The sequence below is a fragment of the Prionailurus viverrinus genome, chromosome C2, assembly GCF_022837055.1.
Source record: "Prionailurus viverrinus isolate Anna chromosome C2, UM_Priviv_1.0, whole genome shotgun sequence".
NCBI lineage: Eukaryota > Metazoa > Chordata > Mammalia > Carnivora > Felidae > Prionailurus > Prionailurus viverrinus.
This window is the reverse complement of record NC_062569.1, coordinates 18,863,875-18,887,556: the sequence shown is the minus strand read 5'-3', so window position 1 is coordinate 18,887,556 and position 23,682 is coordinate 18,863,875. Positions and strand designations below refer to the sequence as shown.

Sequence of the window (23,682 nt, the reverse complement as noted above, 5' to 3'; positions counted from 1 at the left end):
TCGGCTCAGGTCATAATCTCACGGTTCCTGAGTTTGAGCCCCACATCAGGCTCTGGGCTCACAGCTCAGAGCCTGGAGCCTGCTTCGGATTCTGTGTCTCCCTCTCTCCACCCCTTCCCCGCTCACACTCTGTCTCTCTGTGTCTCTCAAAAATAAATAAAAGTTAAAAAAACAAAAACAAGCACAAAATGGGAGTGGGACAGAGGGCTGTGTAATTCAGGAACCATTACTATAAGCTTTGGGCTTGGAGGGAGTGTGCCAGTGCCACTTCTCAGATCACAGAGAAGGCCAGCCTGCTAAAACTTAATCTGTATGTATCCGAGAAGTGATAGATGTCTTAGATGCATTTTGAAACACCACCCTGTGTTCAATATAGTTTATTACTACTAGTACTTTCTTTAAAAAGGCACATTTGGACGGTATAAACCAACTGAGAATGATGTTAGCTGTGTTATTTAATCCATTGTTGATAACTGCACAGACAGCTGACTGACTTCAAAGAACCAATAAAATTTGGTATTCTGACTAAGAACCAAATAAAACCTAAAATGCGCACTAATTAAATGTAAATTATTTATAGACAGCGGCTGCTTTTGTGAGACGTCTCCTGACTTCTGCTTCTGAGTCCCTTCCTTGGTGGCACTATTTGGTTCCTCCTCAGCCCAAATTATATAATTAACTGTGATGACCATTCTTGGAAGATCATCTTAAAATTTCGCAAATGACTCAGAGAAATTGCGTCTTGGTATTGTGGAAACATGTCTACGCACATTGTTTCATAGCTGTGTTCTGTGTGTGTTTTTTCAACTAAATTTCTTCATCCTCCTTGAAGTAATGTTGTAACTACAAACCTATAATTTACTCTACTTTTAAGTTCTTCCTTCTGATAAACTTATCTATTCATATTGAGTCTAATTATAGCTCAAGGCGTAACCATGTGCATTATTCATCTGAATGAGTGAGCTTGTCTGGCAACAAGGAGCTGTTGTTGCCAAAGCTTTATTGTCATCTGGCCTCGGTACGTTCTGTCTGTACCTCACTGTCAGCTTCAGGAGAGGTAGGTAAAGAGGATGCGGCAGGGGTGCATGCCCTGCTTCTCAACATATTTCAGCACTTTGCAATACACTGTGATCTGATTTTATTTTTTTACTTCATCCTTTTTAAATAAGAGAGATCGAAACTAGAGACAAAATTGAACTCTGCTTCAGGGAGTCTGGGTGGCTCGCTCAGTCGGTTAAGTGTCCAACTTCGGCTCAGATCACGATTTCATGGTTCATGAGTTTGAGCCCCACGTCGGGCTCTGTGCTGACAACTCACACACCAAATCACAGTCTGCTTCGGATTCTGTGTCTCCCTCTTTCTCTGCCCCTCCCGCGCTCAGACTCTATGTCTCTCTCTCAAAAATAAACATTAAAAAAATTGTTTGATTAAACTCTTCTTCATTCCCCATTTTCAAAACTATCCCGTCAATCACCCTACACCTCTCTCCTGTTCCCTGCACATCCACTGTCATGAATTGAGGTCTGTCTTTTTTAGTTCATTTCTTTAAAGACTTGGACATTGTATGTGTGTCCACAAACAATATATAAAATACTGTTTTATACTTCTAGTTTATATAATAGGATCACACTGCACATATGCTGCATCTTACTTTCTTCATGTATGATTTTGATAGACTTTTTTGGCACACTTGTTCTTAATACAAAAACTTGGTACATATCTAAGAACATATCTAACACGTAAGTAAATTATGAGACCTAGTAATGAAACAGGTAACTCCTGAATCCACCATACATACTGAAAAGTAGACCGTCATCAGAACCATTGCAGCTCCTAGATGCTTCTCCTCTACCATCTGATTCTACACAAGAAACTACTCTTTTGAGCTTTGTTCTCTTTCATTTTCTTGCCACACCACATATGTATGTGTCCTCAACAATATATTTTCTTGTTTGGTTATTTTTAAACTTGATGAAAATGCTATATCATATTGTATATATTTCTTTAGTCTTGCTTTTTTTATTCAATCTGATATTTTTAAGATTTTCCATGTTAATCAGTATATTTTCACTCTATGTAGTATTCCTTTGGATGAATTTATTCCTTTTTCTGTCAATGGACATCTGTGTTGTTTCCAGTTTTGCTATTACAAATAGTGTTTCCATGAACATTCTTGTATATGTCTTCTGGTGCACATGTGTAAAAATTTCTCTGTGGTATGTACCTAGGAATGCAATTGAAATGTTGTAACACAGGAGTATATAGATTCAACCTAAAGTCCACGTTCTTATCCAAAGTGATTGAGCACTCTTCAACAATGTATAGGAGTTCTTGTTTTTCCACATCCTCATCAACAGTTGATTTTGTCACGCTTTTATTTTTGCCTGTATATAGTGTAAAATAATATTGAACTGTAATTTGAAGTTTTCATTTCCATAATTTAATGAAATTGAATATTTTTCATATGATTATTGGCCATTCATGTTTCCTCTTTTTTGGAAATGCCTATTTATGTCTTTTCTAAGTTATTGCTAGTCTTTTTCTTTTTGATTCACAGGAATCCGTATACTGGACACTAGAATTCGATCAATTTTATATGATCCAAATGTCTTTTCTTAGTTTGTGGCTTGCCATTCTCTTTAGGCAACCTTTTAAACTTCTGACTTTTGCATTGAAGTGCTTAATCCATCTACAACAGGGTTTGTATATTTATTGAAGTAGAAATCCAGTTTTTCTATTTGTCATATACAAAAACTGTTTGCTTAGCCCCATCACTTCTGACATATATCAGATTCCTGTAAGTGTGCAGAAAAGTTTGATGATTTTCTCTGAGCTTCCAAACACATCTTAGAACTAAGTTGTCAAGTTTATTTTTTTCATGTTTATTTTTATTTATTTTGAGAGAGAGAGAGAGAGAGAGAGAGAGAGAGAGAGAACCCCAAGCAGACTCCTCATTATCAGTTCAGAACCCAATGCAGGGCTCAATCCCACAAACCATGAGATCATTACCTCAACCAAAATCAGGAGTTGGATGCTTAACCATCCGAGCCTCCCCATCAAGTTTCATTTTTTAAATAACTGTTACACTTTTTATTGGAATTGCATTGGATCAATATGGGGAAAATTGACATCTGTAGGATGCTGGATCTCCCTACTCATAAACTCTCCATTTATTTATTTCTCTTCAAAAAAATCTTACATATTTTTATGAAACTTATTCATAGGTTTTTTGTGTGTGTGTTTCTAATACTATTACAAGATATTTTAAAATATATTTTCTAATGTTGTTAGTGTGTTGAAATTCAGTTGGCTTTTCATATTGATCTTATATCTAGCCACTTTATAAACTCTTTTATTAAGTTTAATAAATTGTATATAGATTTTTTTGTGTATATAAATACTGCAGATGCTCACAGTTTTATTTTTTCCATCTCAATCCATACCTTTTGTTTTTTCCTTCCCTGTGTCTTCCATACCTTGATGGATATGATCTGTAATACAGTGTTGATTAGAAGTATATGTAGTGGGTGACCTTATCTTGTTCCTCAATTTTTAAAGGGTATACTTTTGGTATTTTGCCACTGAATATGTTAGTTGCTGTGAGGTTTTTGGTAGATATTCTTTATCAGGTTAAAGAAGTTTCTGTCTATTCCACTTTTGCTAAAAAGTTTCTTTGTCATAAATGGCTATTATTAAAGCCTATTGAGTGCTTTTCTTGCACCCATTGAGATTATCCCTTTTTTTTCCAACTTTAATATCTTAGGTAAATTACATTAATGATTTTCTATTATTAAACTATCCTTGCATTTCCAGTGCATATCCCAACTTAATTAAGATGCATGCTTGTGTGCTACGCTGCTCAACAATGAAGTTTTTGTAGATCTAAACTAATTTCAAAATAAGAAAGAGTAGTAACTAAATCTTTGTTGACAATAAAATCCTCCCCAAAGGGTTTGCTACTGGACATGAGGGGAATTTGTGGCTATTAGATGTAGGTATTAGCTTGATGTAGCAAAAAGAACACTGAAAAGCTGAATTATAATCTCATTTTGTCCTTTTGTTCACCTGAGAGATTGCAATTCATGTGACTCATGTGGGCATTAGTTTCCTCAGCGAGTTTCTCTGAGAGTCAGAGACAGATGTTTATCGCTAGTCGCCATGTGGCTTCACTTGCTTTCCTATTAATGCATCATCATCAAACAAAATGTACTTACTAGGCCTTACGACGGGGCAAAAATCTATTCCTCAAGGAACTTCTAGGGAGTGGCAGAAAAAGTAAACACTAAAAATACAGTTTATGGGGGTGCCTGTCTGGCTCAGTTGGTAGGGCATGCAACTCTGGATCTCGGGGTTGTGAGTTCAAGCCCCACGTTGGGCCTAGAACTTACTTTAAAACATTTTTTAATTAAAAACATTGTTATAAAATGAAATACATCTTGTTTTATACAGGCCACACTATTCATGATACATGAGGGCCAAGGGAGCAGAGATTCTTTGGCGGGAAAAGAGAAAAGAGGAAGATTCACGTGGGATATGATACTTGAGCTGAATTTTATGGATGATGAACATTTACTGATCTCTATGAACCTCATTTGTATTCTCAGTTGTTAACAGATGGATTAGATTATTTTTTATTAGACTTTATTTTCTCTAGTGGCCCTTCTGTCTTCAAAAATTTGTCTCTTTCACTCTATGACCAAATCATCTTTTTTAAGACCTCACAAATAATGTCATGCTTTATTAAACATTTGTGCTTCTACCTCTGGTCTTTGGTCCTAGGAATCTTTTGTTCAATAGGTACAGGATTGTGGATGGCAAAACAGAATCTTCCTGATTCTGTTTTATTAAGTAATACCAACATCTTTTCTTTATAGAATATTGATGATACTGACAAGTGAACCATCATATAGAATTATCCTACTTGTTGTGTTTTATTGCAATTGCTCAATTTATTGTTACCAAAATAGAATTTTTTTTTAATTTCAGGGTTTACATAATCTCTAAGCACATTTCATTTGTATGTCTTATTTCAGTGCTGGACCCAAAGGAGACAACATTTATGAATGGAGGTCAACTATATTGGGACCCCCAGGATCTGTCTATGAAGGAGGGGTGTTCTTTCTTGACATTACCTTTTCACCAGACTATCCGTTTAAACCCCCTAAGGTCAGTATGAAGTATTCATCCATTTTTAGCAATATGTACTGTTGTATATGTATACACATATACATATTCTTAAATATACATATCTAGGAATGCATGTCTATTCTGTTAACACAGACAGATTTCCAGGGCTAATTGTATTTAAAAGGAAACAGAATGTGAAAAATTATAGGCTATATCCCTACCCCAGCCCCTCACTCATATTTCATTGATTTTTCTCATCCTTTCTCAGCGTCTCCTTTCTGTGGTTTATGTTGTAATGTAACATAAAACAGCATGTAATGGGTGGAACTAGGTGAGTGAGATTGGGCCTTTGCCAGCCCTGGAACCCAGAAAAACAGACACACACAGCCTGAAGCTGGAGCCAGAACCGAGCCCAGGAGCCAGACTAAATGCAGAGGGAGTCCCACTACTCAAGTCTTAGGGTACTTAGGGTACTGCAGCTATGGAGTTTGGAGTTTTGAAAGTTCAGCTGCTCACATGAACTACACATGTGCTAGAATGGAAAGTGTGACCCACAAAGGCTGAAAAATGATGCCAAGAGAATTTAGTAAAGAAGTATTTGTAATAGTTGGTTAATGTAAATGACTAATTAATGAACATAGGAAATTTACACTTATTTAAGACAAAACTATACACTTTAAGAATTCTTCACATTCCTTTCTACTATCTGTAAGTCAGTCATTTGATGATTTGATGGGTTTTAATTCATTCTCCACTTTGAAAAGGAAAAGACCCTAAAAATACTGACTCTGTGCATTGGCCACCAAAAAAGAATTCTTATTTGACCTGACTTAACCCCTCATTGCAGAGGGAAATAAAACTTACTTGAGATGTATGTTGGAGTGCACAGTTTTAAAAAGTGAAAATAAAACTGCCTTTACCATGAATTTCTGCAATTCCTCTCCCTCCCTCTTACCTTTACTCCCTTTTTTCCCTCTCTTCTTTCCTTCCTTTCCACTGATGCTTGGATATCAAAGCAAAAGTAACAAGTATAATTTTACTAAAGAAGAAACCAAGGCACAGAGAAACTAAGTAACTGTCCCAGTATTACACAGCATGCAAATAGTGGTGTCCGTATTTGAACCCAGGAAGTTGGAGTCCAAAGCCCATGTTCTTTTCTACATCACACAATACATTTTATCCAAGGTGACAGAGCTGGTGGCACCGGTGACCACCCATTCCTGCATTAGGTTGGTTTTCAGCAATGAAGCAGTCGTATGTCTGATACTTACTTTCTCCTTTTACTGGAAGGGAACCTTATGTCTTTCATTCTACTGGGACCGAGCCCATTAATCACCTGGAGTAGTTCCTGCACTGCCAGTGATGCGAGGACCTTTGTCGGACAGCCTGTTCAGTAGAGGAAGGACAGAGCAGGGAAGAGGAGGAAAAGTTCAGATCAGGGAGTTGTGCAGCTTGTGAGTCTGGTGCAGGCTGTTCTCTACATCCTAAATACGCATCTCAGAAAATCTGTGGGCTTATCCACGTTCGGCATGACAGAAATGTGTAGATTTAAGCTAGAAGAGGGAACTGATAAGTTAGATAAAATAATTGTTTCCAGGGGCGCCTGGGTGGCGCAGTCGGTTAAGCGTCCGACTTCAGCCAGGTCATGATCTCGCGGTCCATGAGTTCGAGCCCCGCGTCAGGCTCTGGGCTGATGGCTCAGAGCCTGGAGCCTGTTTCCGATTCTGTGTCTCCCTCTCTCTCTGCCCCTCCCCCGTTCATGCTCTGTCTCTCTCTGTCCCAAAAATAAATAAACGTTGAAAAAAAAAATTTAAATAATTGTTTCCAAAAAGGCTTGGATGGACTGAAAGAATGGCCTGAAACTAACAGGATAGAATTTAACATGACTACATGTGTAGTATTTCAGTGAGAATTAGAAGGAAATCATGATACAAGACAGGAAAGAGAGACCTACTTCATGTAAATAAAGCTTGTGGGCTTTTAGCTGACTAAAATTCTTTGGGAACTTAAGGTTCCTGAAGCCTTACGGTGACATTTTCAGGACTATGATCCCCAGAACTCTGCACCAGTTGCACTGTATCTGGAGGGCTTCATTCACTTCTAAGCTCTTCATTTTAAGAAGAATAAACACGATTAAGCTGGGGAAAGAGTCATCCACATTCCTGAGCTGCTTCGTTGGGTAAAACACTACAGTGGACATCAGCTGTGCCAACTCCTTTCTTTTCTAAAACACCCCACAAAGGGTTAGATGTTCCCTTTCACAGATGAGGAAACTTAGGTGAGGCTTAGAGAGGTTTCCAGTAGACAACCAAGAATTTACCGAAATCTGACTTTACAGACCATGTACTTTCCGCTGTTAACCTGGAGATGTTCACTAGTAAAAATAGGACTAGGAGGAATGTAGTATCTGTCCTCAAATGTTTCAGGAACTGTGGTGTGGGTTAGGGTTTAGACCTTACTCTGGATGGCTGGATGGGACAAAAATAGAAACAGGAGGGTGTCACAGGGAAGTAGATGTTAATTCTTATGGGGAATATCTGATCCACAGCTGTACAGTCTGCTTTTGAATAGCTCAACTTCTGAGACAGTGGGCTTCCCTTTCCTGGGAGTAACTATTTGCTAATATTTCTGTTTTTAAAATAGCTGAATTATTACCTATCAGAATATTACCAGAAAAAAATTAAGCTCCACCACTGAATGAATTTGATTAAACAATCTCTCAGGACAAAGGAAAAATCAAACTTTGGTAACTCAAATCATAATTTAAATGCACACTTAAATGTGCACCTGTGGCAAGTTTTCCAGAGCAAATTATCATCCCCTAATTTATCAGTTTTAGAAACCAGATTTGGTAGACAGATATGCTCTTCGGTGGGGGGAGGGGGTTGTGGGTGTCTTGAAAGCTGTTAACTAAAACAAACACTTTTATTATTAATAGTTTTGAGGTACCATGTCCATGCCTTTCTAGTCTCCTATTATTCTAAGTAGTCTGCATTTGGCATTGTCTTGGTGCTTCTCCTCTGTTGCCGTCAGCCTTTGTTCTTTTTCATCAGCCCTAGCCACATAGTTTGATTAATGAGCCATTTCCCAATACTCTGAAGAATGAACCCAGATAGTAGTAGGTGTCAGAGAGAAGTGTTAGTGAGGCCAGAGGTTCACAAATAAATCTGACTGGCTGCCTGATGGTTATCAGATATCCATACCATAAAATTAGAATATAGCGTAATGGGATCCATGAGAGGACTTTTCCCCAAAATCTTACACTTGGAATCCTAAGTGAGGACTTTAAATGCCCTCATGCTCAAAATAAATACTTTGACATAATAAGCCATTTAGCCATGTTTTTCAGTTTAAAAATATCAATAAATAAACCTCTACCACTTAAAATGTGGGAAAAAATAAATACTACAGTGCTCAAATACATCATGTAAATGTCAGTGGAGTGATTTGGATGCCTCTTCAACCCATAGGAACTTTTAGGAGTAGGACTTCTTTAGTTTGAAAATCCCACACTCCGCTAGCTGATTTTTCAAAATCAGACAAGCCATTCCAATCATTTCTTCCAAAATCCATCTAAATTTTAATAAGGCAAGCAAAACAATTTTTAATTGAGTATTTAATGTCCATTAAATTTAGTATGCTGGTTTTAAATAGGTCAAGTACTAGTTACATTTGGAAATGCTGCATCCGAGTACGATTCTCACTGCATTAATTTTGTATAATCAATATGTTTATGCTGTCTTACTAAACCTACAGCATTCTTGTTTGTACAGCCTTGTTAATTGTATCTGCAGTATCTGATGCCAAGTCTTCAGTTGAATATTTAGCCATCAATGATAATATTATTTCTATGGGAAAATATCCATTTAATGAAACTATCTAAGAATAATATGGCCAAAAGAAAAGCATAATAAATTTCTGGTGTATCCCAAAGCTTTTTAATACTGTATTTTTTTCAGTATAGACATATATTTCAGTGTTATAATTCAGGTATCTATTTATTTGTAAACTAGAAATTGCTTTTTATCTTATTGGGGATTATATTTTCCTATTCATATTATAGATAATTACTCCTGTGCTCAAAACCTACACTTTTTTATAAGTCCAGTGTGTAAATATTTTAATGTTCTTTACTCTACAAAGTCTACATATTTGTTATAGAATAAAAAGTAATTGAAAATAAGCAAAAGGAAAAAATTTTAATTACCTATAATCCTAACCCAAAAATTAATTATTCATGCCATTTTGTATATCTCCTTTGAGACTTTGTTCTCTGCATATAAATATGTTGTATGCATACTCACAAATATATAAATAAATATTGGGCCCTATTGCTCCTGCTTTTAGAATTACTTTTTGCCTAATATTCTGTTTTCACCAAACACTTAATATTGCTCAATAAATATGTAGTTGCATTAGAATTATTGAGGCTACAGGGTATTCCATTGTATATATATACCAAATTTAGTTTCCTGATATTGGACATTTAAGCTGTTGCCAGTATTTCTGTTATAATCATTGATGTGATGAATATCCTTACAATTACATATTTCCTATACTTGCATAATTATTTCCTGAGGCTAAATGGGTTGACATGGAACGTCTGAGTAGATAGGTTTATATCTGTAAAATTTTGTTAAGGGCTGACAAATTGCCCTCCAGAAAAATCATATCAGTTTACATCATGGCCATCAACATAGTGAAGAGTACAGTACTTCCCTTCAGTCTGCTCAGCTCTGAGGATTCTTAGCCTTTTTAAATCTTTGCCAGACCAATAGAGGAAAAGTTAGGAGATGTGGAAGTTTTCACATATACTGTTGTCCAGCTCTTTCTCTTTTTGTGAATAATACGAAAATCTTTCCCTGAAAGTTATACACCAAATAAAATTAACAAGCATACTTGAGAAATTCAGAAGCAAAATAATAGGATATGTTTTATTTCTATATTGTTTTATTTCTGTATTCTCTTTTTCTACTGAAAACACTTTGCAAATATTGTGACACCCTGTGTGGGACATATTGTGTCTCAGAGATTTTGATGACAATACGTGCCAACTTAGTCATGTTAGGTAACAGGTCAGATCTTTGTTTTTACAGCAGAAATGCATAGAGGTAGCCCTTTCAGATTTGATTTTTTTTCTGTCTCCCTGTGGATGTGCATATTCTTATAAAAAGTAAGTGGGCATTTTAAAACAGATTTAAGAGTAGGTAGGTAGGTAGAATGAAGTATGTTTGTTAGTTTAGTGTCTCAGGCAGCCTGTGCACAAGTCAAACATGCTGTCAGTGTTCATATCTTTTACTGGAAAACACTGTTTTCTTCGGTAATGGCAAGACGGTATCTGCCGGTAGGTATTTTCCAAAAAGGAATGATAAAATCTGTGCCTAAAATGTTTTAAAAACTGAGTGCATGCATAAAAGTATTTGTGTGAGTAAAAGAAAGCTCTTTAATATTAATAATACCTAAAAGCTTTTTAATGTAATTTTTTTTCGTAACAAATTTTATCAATATATTTAAAAATAATCTTAGCAATCGTTTCAGAGCATATTTTATGTTTTATGGGTTTTTTTTTAAATCTAACTATAACATTGCTTACTAATGAAACGTCATCAAATAAGAAGAGTCTTAACTGCTTTCAGGCAATGAAATAGATAATTCAGGTCCATCATGTTTTCAAAATCTGTATTTTATTATCCTCATTAGAGTTTAACCTTAAATTGACAGGACAAGGCTAGTCATGAATAAAGTAGCTAATTAGTTATAGTAAGGAGCAATGATATTCAGTATTTGAAAGCCAGAGTGAGATCTATACCTAAAACAAGTTCAACGAGGAGTTTTGCTTTTTATTTGAATTAGGTTATTATTATTTACTTGTTTTTATTGTTGTTTCTGTTTTTGCTGTTGCTCGAAGAAGTTGATGGTGTGTCAGGTTTTGAGAAGGAGCCATGGTTTACATACATAAATACAGTTTCCCACTCATTTGCTCTGGCCTTGGGGATAGAATACACAAGTTGTGGAGTAACATGAATTAACTTGTTTAACCTGAGTTCATACATTTATACAAAGCCTGGCTGTGAATTAAGTGCTTTCATATGTATTGAATTGCCTTTTTGGCATCTCCAGTTTAACATCAACAGTCATCTCAAACCTAACAGGTCCAAAAGCAAACCATTGATTGCACAGCCCCATCCCACTCCTGCCAAACCAGCTCCTCCCGTCTTCCCCATCTCAAGTGAAGAGAATTCCATTTTTCTAGTGGCTAAAGGTAAAAACTTTGCAGTCCTTTTTAACTACTCTCAAACACCCTAGCCAGGCCCAGTCTCACTGGCTTAGATAAATATTCAAAATAAATCCAGACTCTAACCATTTCTCATCACCTCTCCCTAGTAACAAACACTGTGGCCCAAACTACCATCAGCTGCTCCCCTTCCCCAGATTATTGTGGAAGTCTCCTGTCTTGTATCCCTGCTTCTGTTATCCCTTCTGCTGTGTGCACCCCTATACCAAATGGTCCTTTTATAATACGTCAGATATATCAGTTCTTTGCCTAAAGCTTTTCAGTGATTCCCAACTCAGTGAGTAAAAGCACGCAGTCGGTTAAGCGTCTGACTTCAGCCAGGTCACGATCTCGCGGTCCATGAGTTCGAGCCCCGCGTCAGGCTCTGGGCTGATGGCTCCGAGCCTGGAGCCTGTTTCCGATTCTGTGTCTCCCTCTCTCTCGGCCCCTCACCCGTTCATGCTCTGTCTCTCTCGGTCCCAAAAATAAATAAAAACGTTGAAAAAAAAAAATTTTTTTTTTTTTTAAATAAAAACCTTGTAAAATCGCAATACACTTTTCAAAATCGCTGTCGCTCAGGGCACCTGGGTGGCCCTGTAGGTTAAGTGTCTGACTTTGGCTCAGGTCATGATCTCATGGTTCATGAGTTCAAGCCCCACATCAGGCTCTCTGGTGTCAACACGGAGCCTGCTTTAGATCCTCAGTCTCCCACTCTCTTTGCGCCTCCCTCACTCGCTCGCTCTCGCTTTCAAAAATGAATACACATATTTCAAAAATCACAATCACTCTTGACTCAGGTACTGTAAGTATACTGCTTTCACAGAACCTTGACATTTGCTCTTCCTTCTGCCTGCGTTGTTTTCCTCTGCCTAAAATTCGTGTGGCTCATTCCATTTTTCCCTTCAGGTGTCTGCTGAAATGTTACCTTTTCAGAGAAGCTCTTGCTTGACATCTGCTCCCCATGAGCTTTCCCACCACAACCACCATACTTGATTTTTCTCCATAGCACTTCTCCCTCCTGGCATGATACATTCCTTTGTCCATGAGTTTATGTTTACCTTTCTTCATTTACCATGTAAGTTTCTTGAGCACAAGGACTTTGTCTGTTTCGATGTCACTCCTATATTCCGGCAGCTATAACAATGCCTGGAGATTCGATAGGCATTCGGTAAAAAATTGTTGAATTAATTTAATCCAAAGAACTTTGCCCTAAAGGCTGTATTCATTACTACCATCACCCCTGCTTATAGACTAGAAAACTGAGGCTCACGGAGGTTAAGTGGCCCAGAGGTCACATGGAAAGCAAGCAGCTAAACTGGACTCCAAACCCAGTTCTAAACTGATCCTTTCATTCCCCAACAGTAGAGAAGATTTGAATTGCTCAGGTTCCTGGGAGAAGGAACACTTATATTTTACACTCTGGTATAAGTTAATTATATCAGATCATTCTCTAAAGCAGTTTTGGGGGGAAAGCAGATGAAATTGATGGTACAAGGAGAAAAGAATGTTAGGAAGAGATTTCAAGTGCCTTTCAGTTTGGGCAAGGATCTTTTTTTCCAAAAGGCACCTGGGGCTTTTCTCCAGTGTCTTCCTACTTCAGAGACACTGAGGTATTAACTCTATGTTGAACCACAAATAACTTGACTTCTGGATTTTGTTAACCCTGAGCCAAGAGAAGTTACTTCCCATTTCACAGGTCCTTTTCACAGTTAATTACTGTCAAAGTAGCCTTGTATTCTCAGTGTCATGACTGGGCTACAGCATTACTTGTATCTCATAAGTTTTCTTTTTTAGTCCATTCTCCTTTATAATAAACCATTTAAAAATGCCATGGTATATGTTAATGTGGTGTGAAATTTCAGGATGCATATGATGAGTAAAAATTGATCCAAACAGTGGTCATTGTCTTCCTACTTTTAAAACAGTATGCATTGTATCCATTTGTGGGTCCTACCACCAATTTAAGAATTACTAAGAAGGATTGGATTTTGTTTGTTTGTTTGTTTTCACCAACTTTATTTGTTCTAAACAAAATTAAATTTGCCAATAAGCTGAAAGGGAATCAGCCATTTGGCTGACAGGAAGGTCAATTTCATCCTATTTTGTGAGGATTCCCCCTCTTTCTAGTTTAATAGAACGTGATGTAGTCCCAGATTTTGGAGAAATACCTTTAATTTAGCACTGTCTTTCTTGAAATGCTTATTGCCCAAGACATCTTAATCTATTTGGGTTGGATCCACTCAGCCACCTACACCTTTGCCCAAGCTCAGATGTTGGTGTGTATTCAGCCTCTCTCATATCTACTCACACACCCCTTTGAGAGTCTTGCCGTAGAGGTAGGCGTCTCAAACAAATATTTTACTATGTTCCTTCGTAGTCTGAAGTTCCATTCTCTCTGACCTCACTCCACATGGGAGTGGGTGTTTGTTGATATTACCGTCACCATAACTGGAAGGAATGGGCAGACCTAAATTCCTTCACAAGGGATGTTCTTCTGTAAGGAGGCTCAATGAACAAAGCAAACTGGATGTTGGGAAAATGAGGAACCCTCTTGCTGTCACAGCCATGGGAAGATGGCAACTCACTAGAGAGAGGTGGTTTTTCCAAAGAAAGGTTCCCAAATTTAGACAAGTGACACTCTCCCCTCGAGAGGGTTTTCTGAAGAGAAAAGGGTGGGGTGGCTTCAAGATGAAATCTTCAGGATCCCAACATCAAAGGGCAGGGATCCACTAGTCCCAGAAAACAAGGTTAACACTGGGGACTCTGAGAGAAACACTGTGAGTCTCAGAAAGTTCAGAGATAACAAGGCAGTGTTGAAGGAATAGTCTGGTGAAGAGGGAAATTTCTTCACAACTAAGCCCGAAGAAAGTTCAAATTTGCAATTTTCTTAACCTTGTAGGAAAGACTCCCTGATGAGAACAGATCAAGACCTAGAACAGACAGCGTGTGTTGATGAAGTGTCTGTAAATTTTAAAACAAATGATTTTCTGTCATCCACTTGAGAATTGAGGTGGGGAAAATGGTATTCTACACATAAGAAAAAATTGTGATTGTTCTTTACCTTATTTAAAGGTATTACTTGTTTGGATGGCTATATATGTAATGCTGTTTTGTTCGTGTTTGGATAGAATGGGGAGGTCTGAGTTCATTTTTAAGACTACCAGCCAAATATCAGCTCTTTTTTAGCAAATGATCAAGTTTCCTTGATTTTTCCCCTTAGACTTGAATCTGGATCTCTTATTAAGATAGCAGCCTCTTAGAGATTTGCTTAAGCAGGTCCAAGGAAAATTAGGGAAAAAGGAATGTTCTCAGTTCCTAGCCGACCAAGATCACAGTATGTAATCGTGGCTTGTCACTGAGTTAGGGGAAAGATGTGATCATTTGGCCCTTACAAGTATTTTGCAGTCTTCCCCTATAGAAAATAAGGAGAAACAGAGTCACACAAAAATTAAAGATTATGAATAGAATAGACCTAATATCAGATAGCTACACTACTTCATACAGGTGTAACTATTCTAAGCAATCAGATACATTTTTCTTATGGTATTAGTATGTTAGCAGAAACCTGCCAAAAATTCTTATAAGTTCTTATTAGTTTCTATTTAAAATGTCTGTGCTAAGGCTAATAAAGCAAAGATTTATTGAGCCCTTACTGCTTTCTGGGCCTTGATACATAAAGATCAATAAGACACAGCCCCGGGGACCATGTAGACAAGGAGAACAACAAGCAGGGGTTAATACAGTAGTCCAGGCTAGGAAACAAGGAAGGCGGAGCTTTGGGGATAAAGACAAGGGGAATAGTATGTGAATTCTTTTTTTTTTTTTATTACTTTCTTCAGTAACTACGTGTGTACCATGCACCGTCCAGATACTGAACATACAGAAATGACTCTTTCTTGAAGACCTTACATTCAAGAAACGATAGAGCAAGATTTCTCTACTTCAGCATGGTTGATACTTTGGACAAGATAACTCATTCTCGCGGAGGGATATCATTTGCATTGTAGGATCCATAGCAGCATGTCTGGCGTCTTCTCACTAAATGCCAATAGCAGTCTTTCTCCCCCACTCTGAGCCCCCCGATTTGTGACAGACGGAAGTGTCTCCAGATATTGTCAGATGTCCTCTGGAGGCCCTAGGGAGATCACCTGTGGTTGAGAAGCAGTATTCTCTTTTATTTTCTTATTCGAGTGTAATTGATACGCTCTGTTACAGGAGTTTCAGGTGTCCAACGTAGTGATTCAGCTTCATTGTGCTGTGCTCACAAGTGTTAACTACCATCTGCCAACCATATACCACTATTACAGTTATCATTGACTACATTCGATCTTTTACATGCTGTATCTTTTATTCCTGTGACTTACTCATTTCATACCTGGAAGACTGTACTTTTTTTAATGTTTATTTATATTTATTTTTGAGAGACAGAGAGAGAGAGAGAACACTCAAGCAGGAGACAGGCAGAGAGAGAGAGAGAGAGAGGGAGAGAGAGAATTCCAAGCAGGCTCCGCACAGTCGGTGCAGAACCCAACGCGGGGCTCAGTCCCACAAAGCCTGAGATCATGACCTGGGCCAAATCAGTACTTAGATGCCTAACCTACTGAGTCACCCAGACACCCCTAGAAGACTGTATTTTAACCTCCCCTTCATCCATTTTGCCAACCCCCTATACTCCTTCTCTCTACCAACCATCAATTTGTTTTCTTTATCTCTAGATCTGATTCTGGTTTTTGTTTAGAGAAGCACTGTTTTAGCAGTAACGTTGGTATCCGCTTTTAACTGATTAGAGACATCTGTGAGGACTCTCCAGTTTCTAATCTGAGTAACCAGGTAGGGACATGTTTCCTAGGAGGAACATATAGGACTTTTGGCTGGGAAATGTTCATTAGGCAGCTTTACAGATCTGGAATTCAAGCGAGGGATATGAGCTAGAGATACAGGTTTGAGGATTGAAACCCTAGAATAAATGACCTCACCCACAGAAATATGCAATTTTGAACCAAAACTGAGTTTTTGAAACTAAAAATTTCCAGAATGGGTGTCCCAAAGGAAAGACTGATAATCGAAAAGAGCAACAAAACTCACATTTTCTTTCTTTCCATATGTTCTCAGTATTTGAGGATTGGAGGTTATTTTCCATGCAAGAGTATACAATAATGCCTCACAAAATATCATATTCTTATTTTAAAAAGACTCATCTGTTAATAAATCATAACAGCATGAATAATTATACCAGTCAAACAAATTAATCTTCCTACAAGTGCCTAAATAAGGACTAAAATAAATCAAAATAATTACTCCTGCAAGGGAATGGACTAAATGACCTTCTGCAAGCTCTCCTTGAGCCTTTTTTCAGCTTCAAATTCTACTGACATCTTGGTGGTTATGGAGCGTTGTGTACTAGATATCATACTGTATTTCTTAATGGCTAGTATTTTATGCTAACATTATGTAATTTTACATTCACTATCATACTTGATCCTCTCACTTTGATAGGTAGGTTTCATTATTGCAGGAAACTGAAACTTTTTTTTTTAACGTTTATTTATTTTTGAGACAGAGAGAGACAGAGCATGAACGGGGAAGGGTCAGAGAGAGGGAAACACAGAATCCGAAACAGGCTCCAGGCTCTGAGCTGTCAGCACAGAGCCCGACGCGGGGCTCGAACTCATGGACCGTGAGATCATGACCTGAGCCGAAGTCGGCCGCTTAACCGACTGAGCCACCCAGGGGCCCCCAGAAAACTGAAGCTTTTAAGTAAAGTGATTAGGATCACATAGCCAATAAGTGCTGAGGCCAGGATGAGAACTCCTGGCCTCCTCGTGAGATTAAGCCCCACATCTGGCTCTGTGCTGATAGTGCAGAGCCTGCTTGGGATTCTCTCTCTCTCTCTCTCTCTCTCTCTCTCTCTCTTTCTCTCTCTCTCTCCCCCTCCCCCTCTGTCCCTCTGTCCCACACTCTCTCACTCTCATTGTCTCTCTCTCTAAATAAATAAATAAAAATAAATAAGTAAATAAAGAAATTTGGCCTCCTGATCCATTCCAGCTACCCTGACCCTTCACATCTGTACTAGCTAAACTGGAAGCTATCTTTGCTAAAAACACAACAATCCAGTTTATTGCCAACAGCCATACTTTAGATGACCCCTTGCCTTCTTGTATGTACTTGATGGAAAACATCCATTTTGCTTTTGTTTTTGTGAATAATTAGGTTAAATAAGGTTTTTTGTTTTGGCATTTGCAAAATTATAAATTTACATATGTATGATATATATATTTATATTCTCCCTATACATGCCCACGAATTTATTTTAATCTCTAACCCTATAGATTATATAAAACAATAGTTTATACAATAAGGAAATAATACATAAAGCAATATGTTTATTTCACGTTTTTGCCATTATTTTATTCATTTCCACATTTTTTCTTCCTTTCTTTCCTTAAAACGAATTCTTTGGGGCACCTGGGTGGCTTAGTCAGTTAAGTGTCCGACTCTTGGTTTTAGCTCAGGTCATGATCCCACAGTTTTGTGGGTTCAAGCCATGATTCGGGCTCTGTGTTGACAGTGTGGAGCCTACTTGGGATCTCTGCCCTTCCTCAACTCATGCACACAATCTCTCTCCCTCAAAAATTAATAAACTTAAAAAAAAACCCATCATCTCTTCTGTAGTGGTTTTCTTTTAAAAACAGACTGATTTTTTTGGGGGGGGGCGCCTGGGTGGCGCAGTCGGTTAAGCGTCCGACTTCAGCCAGGTCACGATCTCGCGGTCCGTGGGTTCGAGCCCCGCATCGGGCTCTGGGCTGATGGCTCGGAGCCTGGAGCCTGTTTCCGATTCTGTGTCTCCCTCTCTCTCTGCCCCTCCCCCGTTCATGCTCTGTCTCTCGCTGTCCCAAAAATAAATAAAAACGTTGGAAAAAAAAATTTTTTTTAAATAAATAAATAAAAACAGACTGATTTTTTTATTGAATTTTATCTGATATACAATATAGTATTAATGTTAGGTGTACAACATAGTGATTCAACATTTATATATGTTACAAAATGCTCACAAGTATAGCTACCATCTGTCACCATACAAAGATATTACAGTATTATTGACTATATTCTTTTTTTAATGTTTTTATTTGTTTTTGAGACAGAGAGAGATAAAGGATGAGCAGGGGAGAGTTAGAGAGAAAGAGACACTCACACACAATCTGAAGCAGGCTCCAGGCTCCGAGCTGTCAGCACAGAGCCCGACGCGGGGCTCGAACTCACAGACTGTGAGATCATGACCTGAGCTGAAGTCAGATGCCTAACCGACTGAGTCACCCAGGCACCCCAATATATTCTTCATGCTGTACTTTTCAGCCCACTCACTTGCATTTTATAACTGGAAGTTTTTACCTCTTAGTCTCCTTCACCTATTTTGCCCATCTGCCCACCTCCCTCCCTCTGACAACTGCCAGGTTTTTTCTATGTTTAAGAGTCCGTTTCTGTTTTTTATTTGTTCATTCATTCATTTGTTTTGTCTTTAAGATTTCACATATAAGTGAAATCATATAGTAATTGTCTTTCTCAGTCCAACTTATTTCACTTTACTATAATATCCCTTAGGCACGCGCGCGCGCGTGTGTGTGTGTGTAATCTTCTGTATACACACACACTTGGGCTGATTCCATATCTTGGCTACTGTAAGCAATGCTGCAGTAAACATAGGGGTGCATGTATCTTTTCAAATTAATGTTTTCATTTTCTTTGGGTAAATAGTAGTAGTATTACTGGATTATATGGCATTCTATTTTTAATTTTTTGAAGAACCTGCATATTGTTTCCCACAGTGGTTGCATCAATTTACATTTCCACCAGAGTGTACGATTTAGAGTGATAGTAGCCATTCTTATTGGTGTGATATCTCATTCTGATTTGCATTTGCATTTCCCTGATGATGAGTGATGTTGAGCATCTTTTCTGTTGACTGTCTTTCGAAAAATGTCTATTCATATCTTTTGCCCATTTTTTTTCAATATATGAAGTTTATTGTCAAATTGGATTCCATACAACACCCAGTGCTCATCCCAAAAGGTGCCCTCCTCAATACCCATCACCCACCCTTCCCTCCCTCCCACCCCCCATCAGCCCTCAGTTTGTTCTCAGTTTTTAAGAGTCTCTTATGCTTTGGCTCTCTCCCACTCTAACCTCTTTTTTTTTTCCTTCCCCTCCCCCATGGGTTTCTGTTAAGTTTCTCAGGATCCACATAAGAGTGAAACCATATAGGGGCGCCTGGGTGGCTCAGTCGGTTGGGCGTCCGACTTCGGCTCAGGTCACGATCTCACGGTCTGTGAGTTCGAGCCCCGCTTCAGGCTCTGGGCTGATGGCTCAGAGCCTGGAGCCTGCTTCTGATTCTGTGTCTCCCTCTCTCTCTGCCCCTCCCCCGTTCATGCTCTGTCTCTCTCTGTCTCAAAAATAAATAAATGTTTAAAAAAAAAAAGAGTGAAACCATATGGTATCTGTCTTTCTCTGCATGGCTTATTTCACTTAGCATAACACTCTCCAGTTCCATCCATGTTGCTACAAAGTCTTTTGCCCATTTTTTAATCAGTTTTTTAAACAAATGTTTAAAACAAACATTTTTTAATGTGTGTTTTTTTGGTGTTGAGTTGTAGGAGTTCTTTATATATTTTGGATATTAACCCTTCATTGGTCATATCATTTGCAAATACCTTCTCCCATTTACTAGGTTGCCTTTTTGTTTTGTTGATGGTTTCCTTCACTGTGCAAAAGCTGCTTATTTTGAAGTAGTCCCAATAGTTTATTTTTGCTTTTGTTTCCCTTTACCTTAGGAGACATATCATAAATACGTTAAGGCCAGTGTCCAAGAGACTATTGCTTGTGTGGTCTTTTAGCATTTTTATGGTTTCAGGTGTCACATTTAGGTCTTTAATCCATTTTGCACTTATTTTGGGGTATAGTATACAAAAGTGGTCCAGTTTCATTCTTTTGCACATAGCTGTCCAGTTTTCCCAACATCATTTATTTTTTTTTAATTTTACTTATTTTTGAGAGACAAAAACAGAGCATGAGTGGGGGAGGAGCAAAGAAAGGGGGAGACACAGAACCTGAAGCAGGCTCCATGCTCTGAGCTGTCAGCACACAGCCCGATGTAGGGCTTGCACCCATGAACTATGAGAAGCCGAAGTCAGATGTTTAACTGACTGAGCCACCCAGGCACGCCCCAACATCATTTATTGAAGAGACTTTCTTTTTCCCCATTGTATATTCTTGCTTTCTTTGTCATAGGTAAATTGGCTGTATAAGCATGGGTTTATTTCTGGGCTTTCTGTCTTCTTCCATTGATAATTATGTCTTTTTGTGTCAGTACCATAACGTTTTGATTACTGTAGCTTTGTAGTATATCTTGAAATCTGAGATTGTGATACCACCAGCTGTGTTCTTTTTTCTCAAGATTGCTTTGGCTATTCAGAGTCTTTTGTGGTTCCATACAAATTTTAGGGGTTTTTTTCTAATTATGTAAAAAATACTATTCATATTTTTTATAGGGATTGCATTGAATCCCTTTCCATTTGTTTCTGTCATCTTCAATTTCTTTTATCAGTGTCTTACAGTTTTCAGAGTACAAGTCTTTTACCTCTTTGGTTAAATTCATTCTTAGGTATTTTATTCTTTTTGATATGATTATAAATGGGATTGTTTTCTTAATTTATCTTTTTGCTACTTTGTTATTAGTGTATAGAAATGCAACAGATTTCTGTATATTAATTTTGTATCCTGCAGCTTTACTAAATTCATTTATTAGTTCTGATAATTTTTTGATTGGGTCCTTAGGGTTTTCTATATATAGTATCATGTCATTTACAAATAGTGGCAGTTTTACTTCTTCCTTACCAAAATGGATGCCTTTTATTTCTCTTTCTTTTATTTTTTTATTTAAAAATGCTTAATGTTCATTTATCTTTGAGAGAGAGAGAGAGAGAGTGTGTGTGGGGGAGAGAGAGAGAGTCATGGAGAGGCAGAGAGAGAGGGAGACACAGAATCTAAAGCAGGGCTCTAGGCTCTGAGCTGTCAGCACAGAGCCCGACAAGGGGCTTGAATTCACAAACTGAGAGATCATGACTTGAGCTGAAGTTGGACACTTAACTGACTGAGCCACCCAGGTGCCCCTGGATGCCTTTTATTTCTTGTCTGATTGCTGTAGCTAGGACTTCCAGTACTCTGTTGAATAAAAGTGCTGAGAGTGAACATCCTTTTCTTTCTCCTGATCTTAAAGCTTTAAGCTTTTCACCATTGAGTATGATGTTAGCTCTGAGTTTGTCATACAAGACCTTTATTATGTTGAGATATGTTCCCTCTATACTCATTGTATTGAAAGTTTTTATCATGAATGGATGTTGAATTTTGTCAAATACTTTTTCTACATCTAGTGAGATGACCATGTGATTTTTAGCCTTCATTTTGTTAATGTGGTGTATCACATTGATTCATGTGGATATTGAACCATCCTTGCATCCCTGGAATAAATCCCACTTGACCATGGTGAATGATTTTTTTAAGGTGTTGTTGAATTCGGTTCAACATCAGGGATATTGGTCTATAATTTTTTTTTTTACTTTGGTAATTCTGCCTTCATAGGATAAATTTGAAAACATTCCTTCATCTTCATTTTTGGAATAGTTTGAAGATAGGTATTAACTTTTCTTTCAATGCTTGGTAAAATTCACCTTTGAAGCTATATAGTCCTGGACTTCCATGTGTTGGAAATTTTTTGATTACCAACTCAATTTTGTCACTAGTTATCACTCTCTCCAGATTTTCTATTTCTTCCTAATTTAGTTTGGAAAAGATGATGTATTCCTAAGAATTTATCCATTTCTTCTAGATTGTCCAGTTGGTTGCTGTGTAATTTTTTGTAGACCTTTCTTACAGTCCTTTGTATTTCTATTGTATTGGTTATAACGTCTCCTCTCATTTCTGACTTTATGTGAGTTCTTTCTTTTTTGCTTGATGAGTCTAGCTAAAGGTTTATTAATTTTCTTTTTCTTCTCATACAATTAGCTCTTAGTTTCATTAATCTTTTCTAATTTTTTTAGTCTCTATTTCATTTATTTCTGCCTTGATCTTTATTATTTTCTGTCTTCTAACTGAGCTTTGTTCTCATTTTACAAATTCCTTTGGATGTAAGATCAGATTATTTAACTGAGATTTTTCTTGTTTCTTGAGGTAGGCCTATATCACTCTAAACTTTCCTCTTCAGACTATTTCATTTTTTTTGAGAGAGAGAGAGAGAGAGAGAGAGAGAGAGAGAGAGAGAGAGAAAGCATGCGAGTGGGGGAGAGGGGCAGAGGGAGAGACAGAGAATCCCACACAGGCCCAACACAGGGCTTGACAAAGGCCTAAATCCCACGACCCTCGGATCATGACTTGAACCAAAATCAAGAGTCAGATGCTAAATTCACTGAGCCACCCCGGTGCCTCCAGAATATTTCATTTTTAGAAATAGTTTTAAATAGGTGATATAAAAATGCATACACACACACAGTAAAAAGTTCAAACAGCACAAATAGATTTAATAGATTTGAATAGTTTTAATAGATTTTTCTCAGACTACTCTCTTTTCAAAGTGTATATCAAGTTATACTCACAACTGAGATGCACCTGCATCTAAGGGTTGTAGGGAAAACCCTACTTCCTCACCAGTGCTGTGTAGCACACCAATATATAGGAAAGAATATTTAATTATTTGCATTTCTCTTATTATGAGTAATAATATCTTTTCATGTGCCTGAAGGTTAGCCTTTTTCTTATTGAAAATAAACCTTAGAGAAACCTGTGCTCTTTACACTTTCCAACCACATAACTTTGATGACACTAAACTCTCTGGAATTTAGTATTTGTATCTGCAGGAAGAGGAAGTTCAACAGTCTCCAGGATTCCCTTAATCTTGCACTGTCAGTGATCCTTGCTTAAAATCTTTAATGGCTTCCCATTATACTTAGAATAAATTCAAATAAGGTTGACCTACAAGGCCCTCATGGTCTCTTTACCAGCCCCACCACACTGCAGCCCTCTTTGGCCTCCTTTTTATTCTGCAGAACCTTAGGATTTGGTGATCTCCTTGCCTGGGACATGTGTGATCAATTTCTTCAGGTGGCCAGCAACTTCTCATTTTTAGGCCTCATCTTTAAGTGTTAGCTAATGAGAGGTGCATTGCCTGACCACCTTATATAAATAATTCCACACTGTTTATTTTCTGTCATATCAGATCATTTCTTTCATGAAAA

General features: G+C 37.8%; 1 protein-coding gene across 3 annotated transcripts in view; it reads left to right on the top strand.

Moving 5' to 3' along the window:
* UBE2E2 (ubiquitin conjugating enzyme E2 E2) overlaps window positions 1–23,682 on the top strand; it is a 380,850-nt gene that overhangs the window by 280,748 nt on the left and 76,420 nt on the right. For 2 of the 3 annotated variants that reach the window (XM_047874545.1, XM_047874546.1), the window contains exon 4: window positions 5,034–5,166. The exons of the other annotated variant lie outside the window; for it this stretch is intronic. In XM_047874545.1, coding sequence (XP_047730501.1) covers window positions 5,034–5,166 — 133 coding nt within the window. The remainder of the gene's footprint in view (window positions 1–5,033; window positions 5,167–23,682) is intronic. 3 annotated transcript variants of the gene reach the window in all.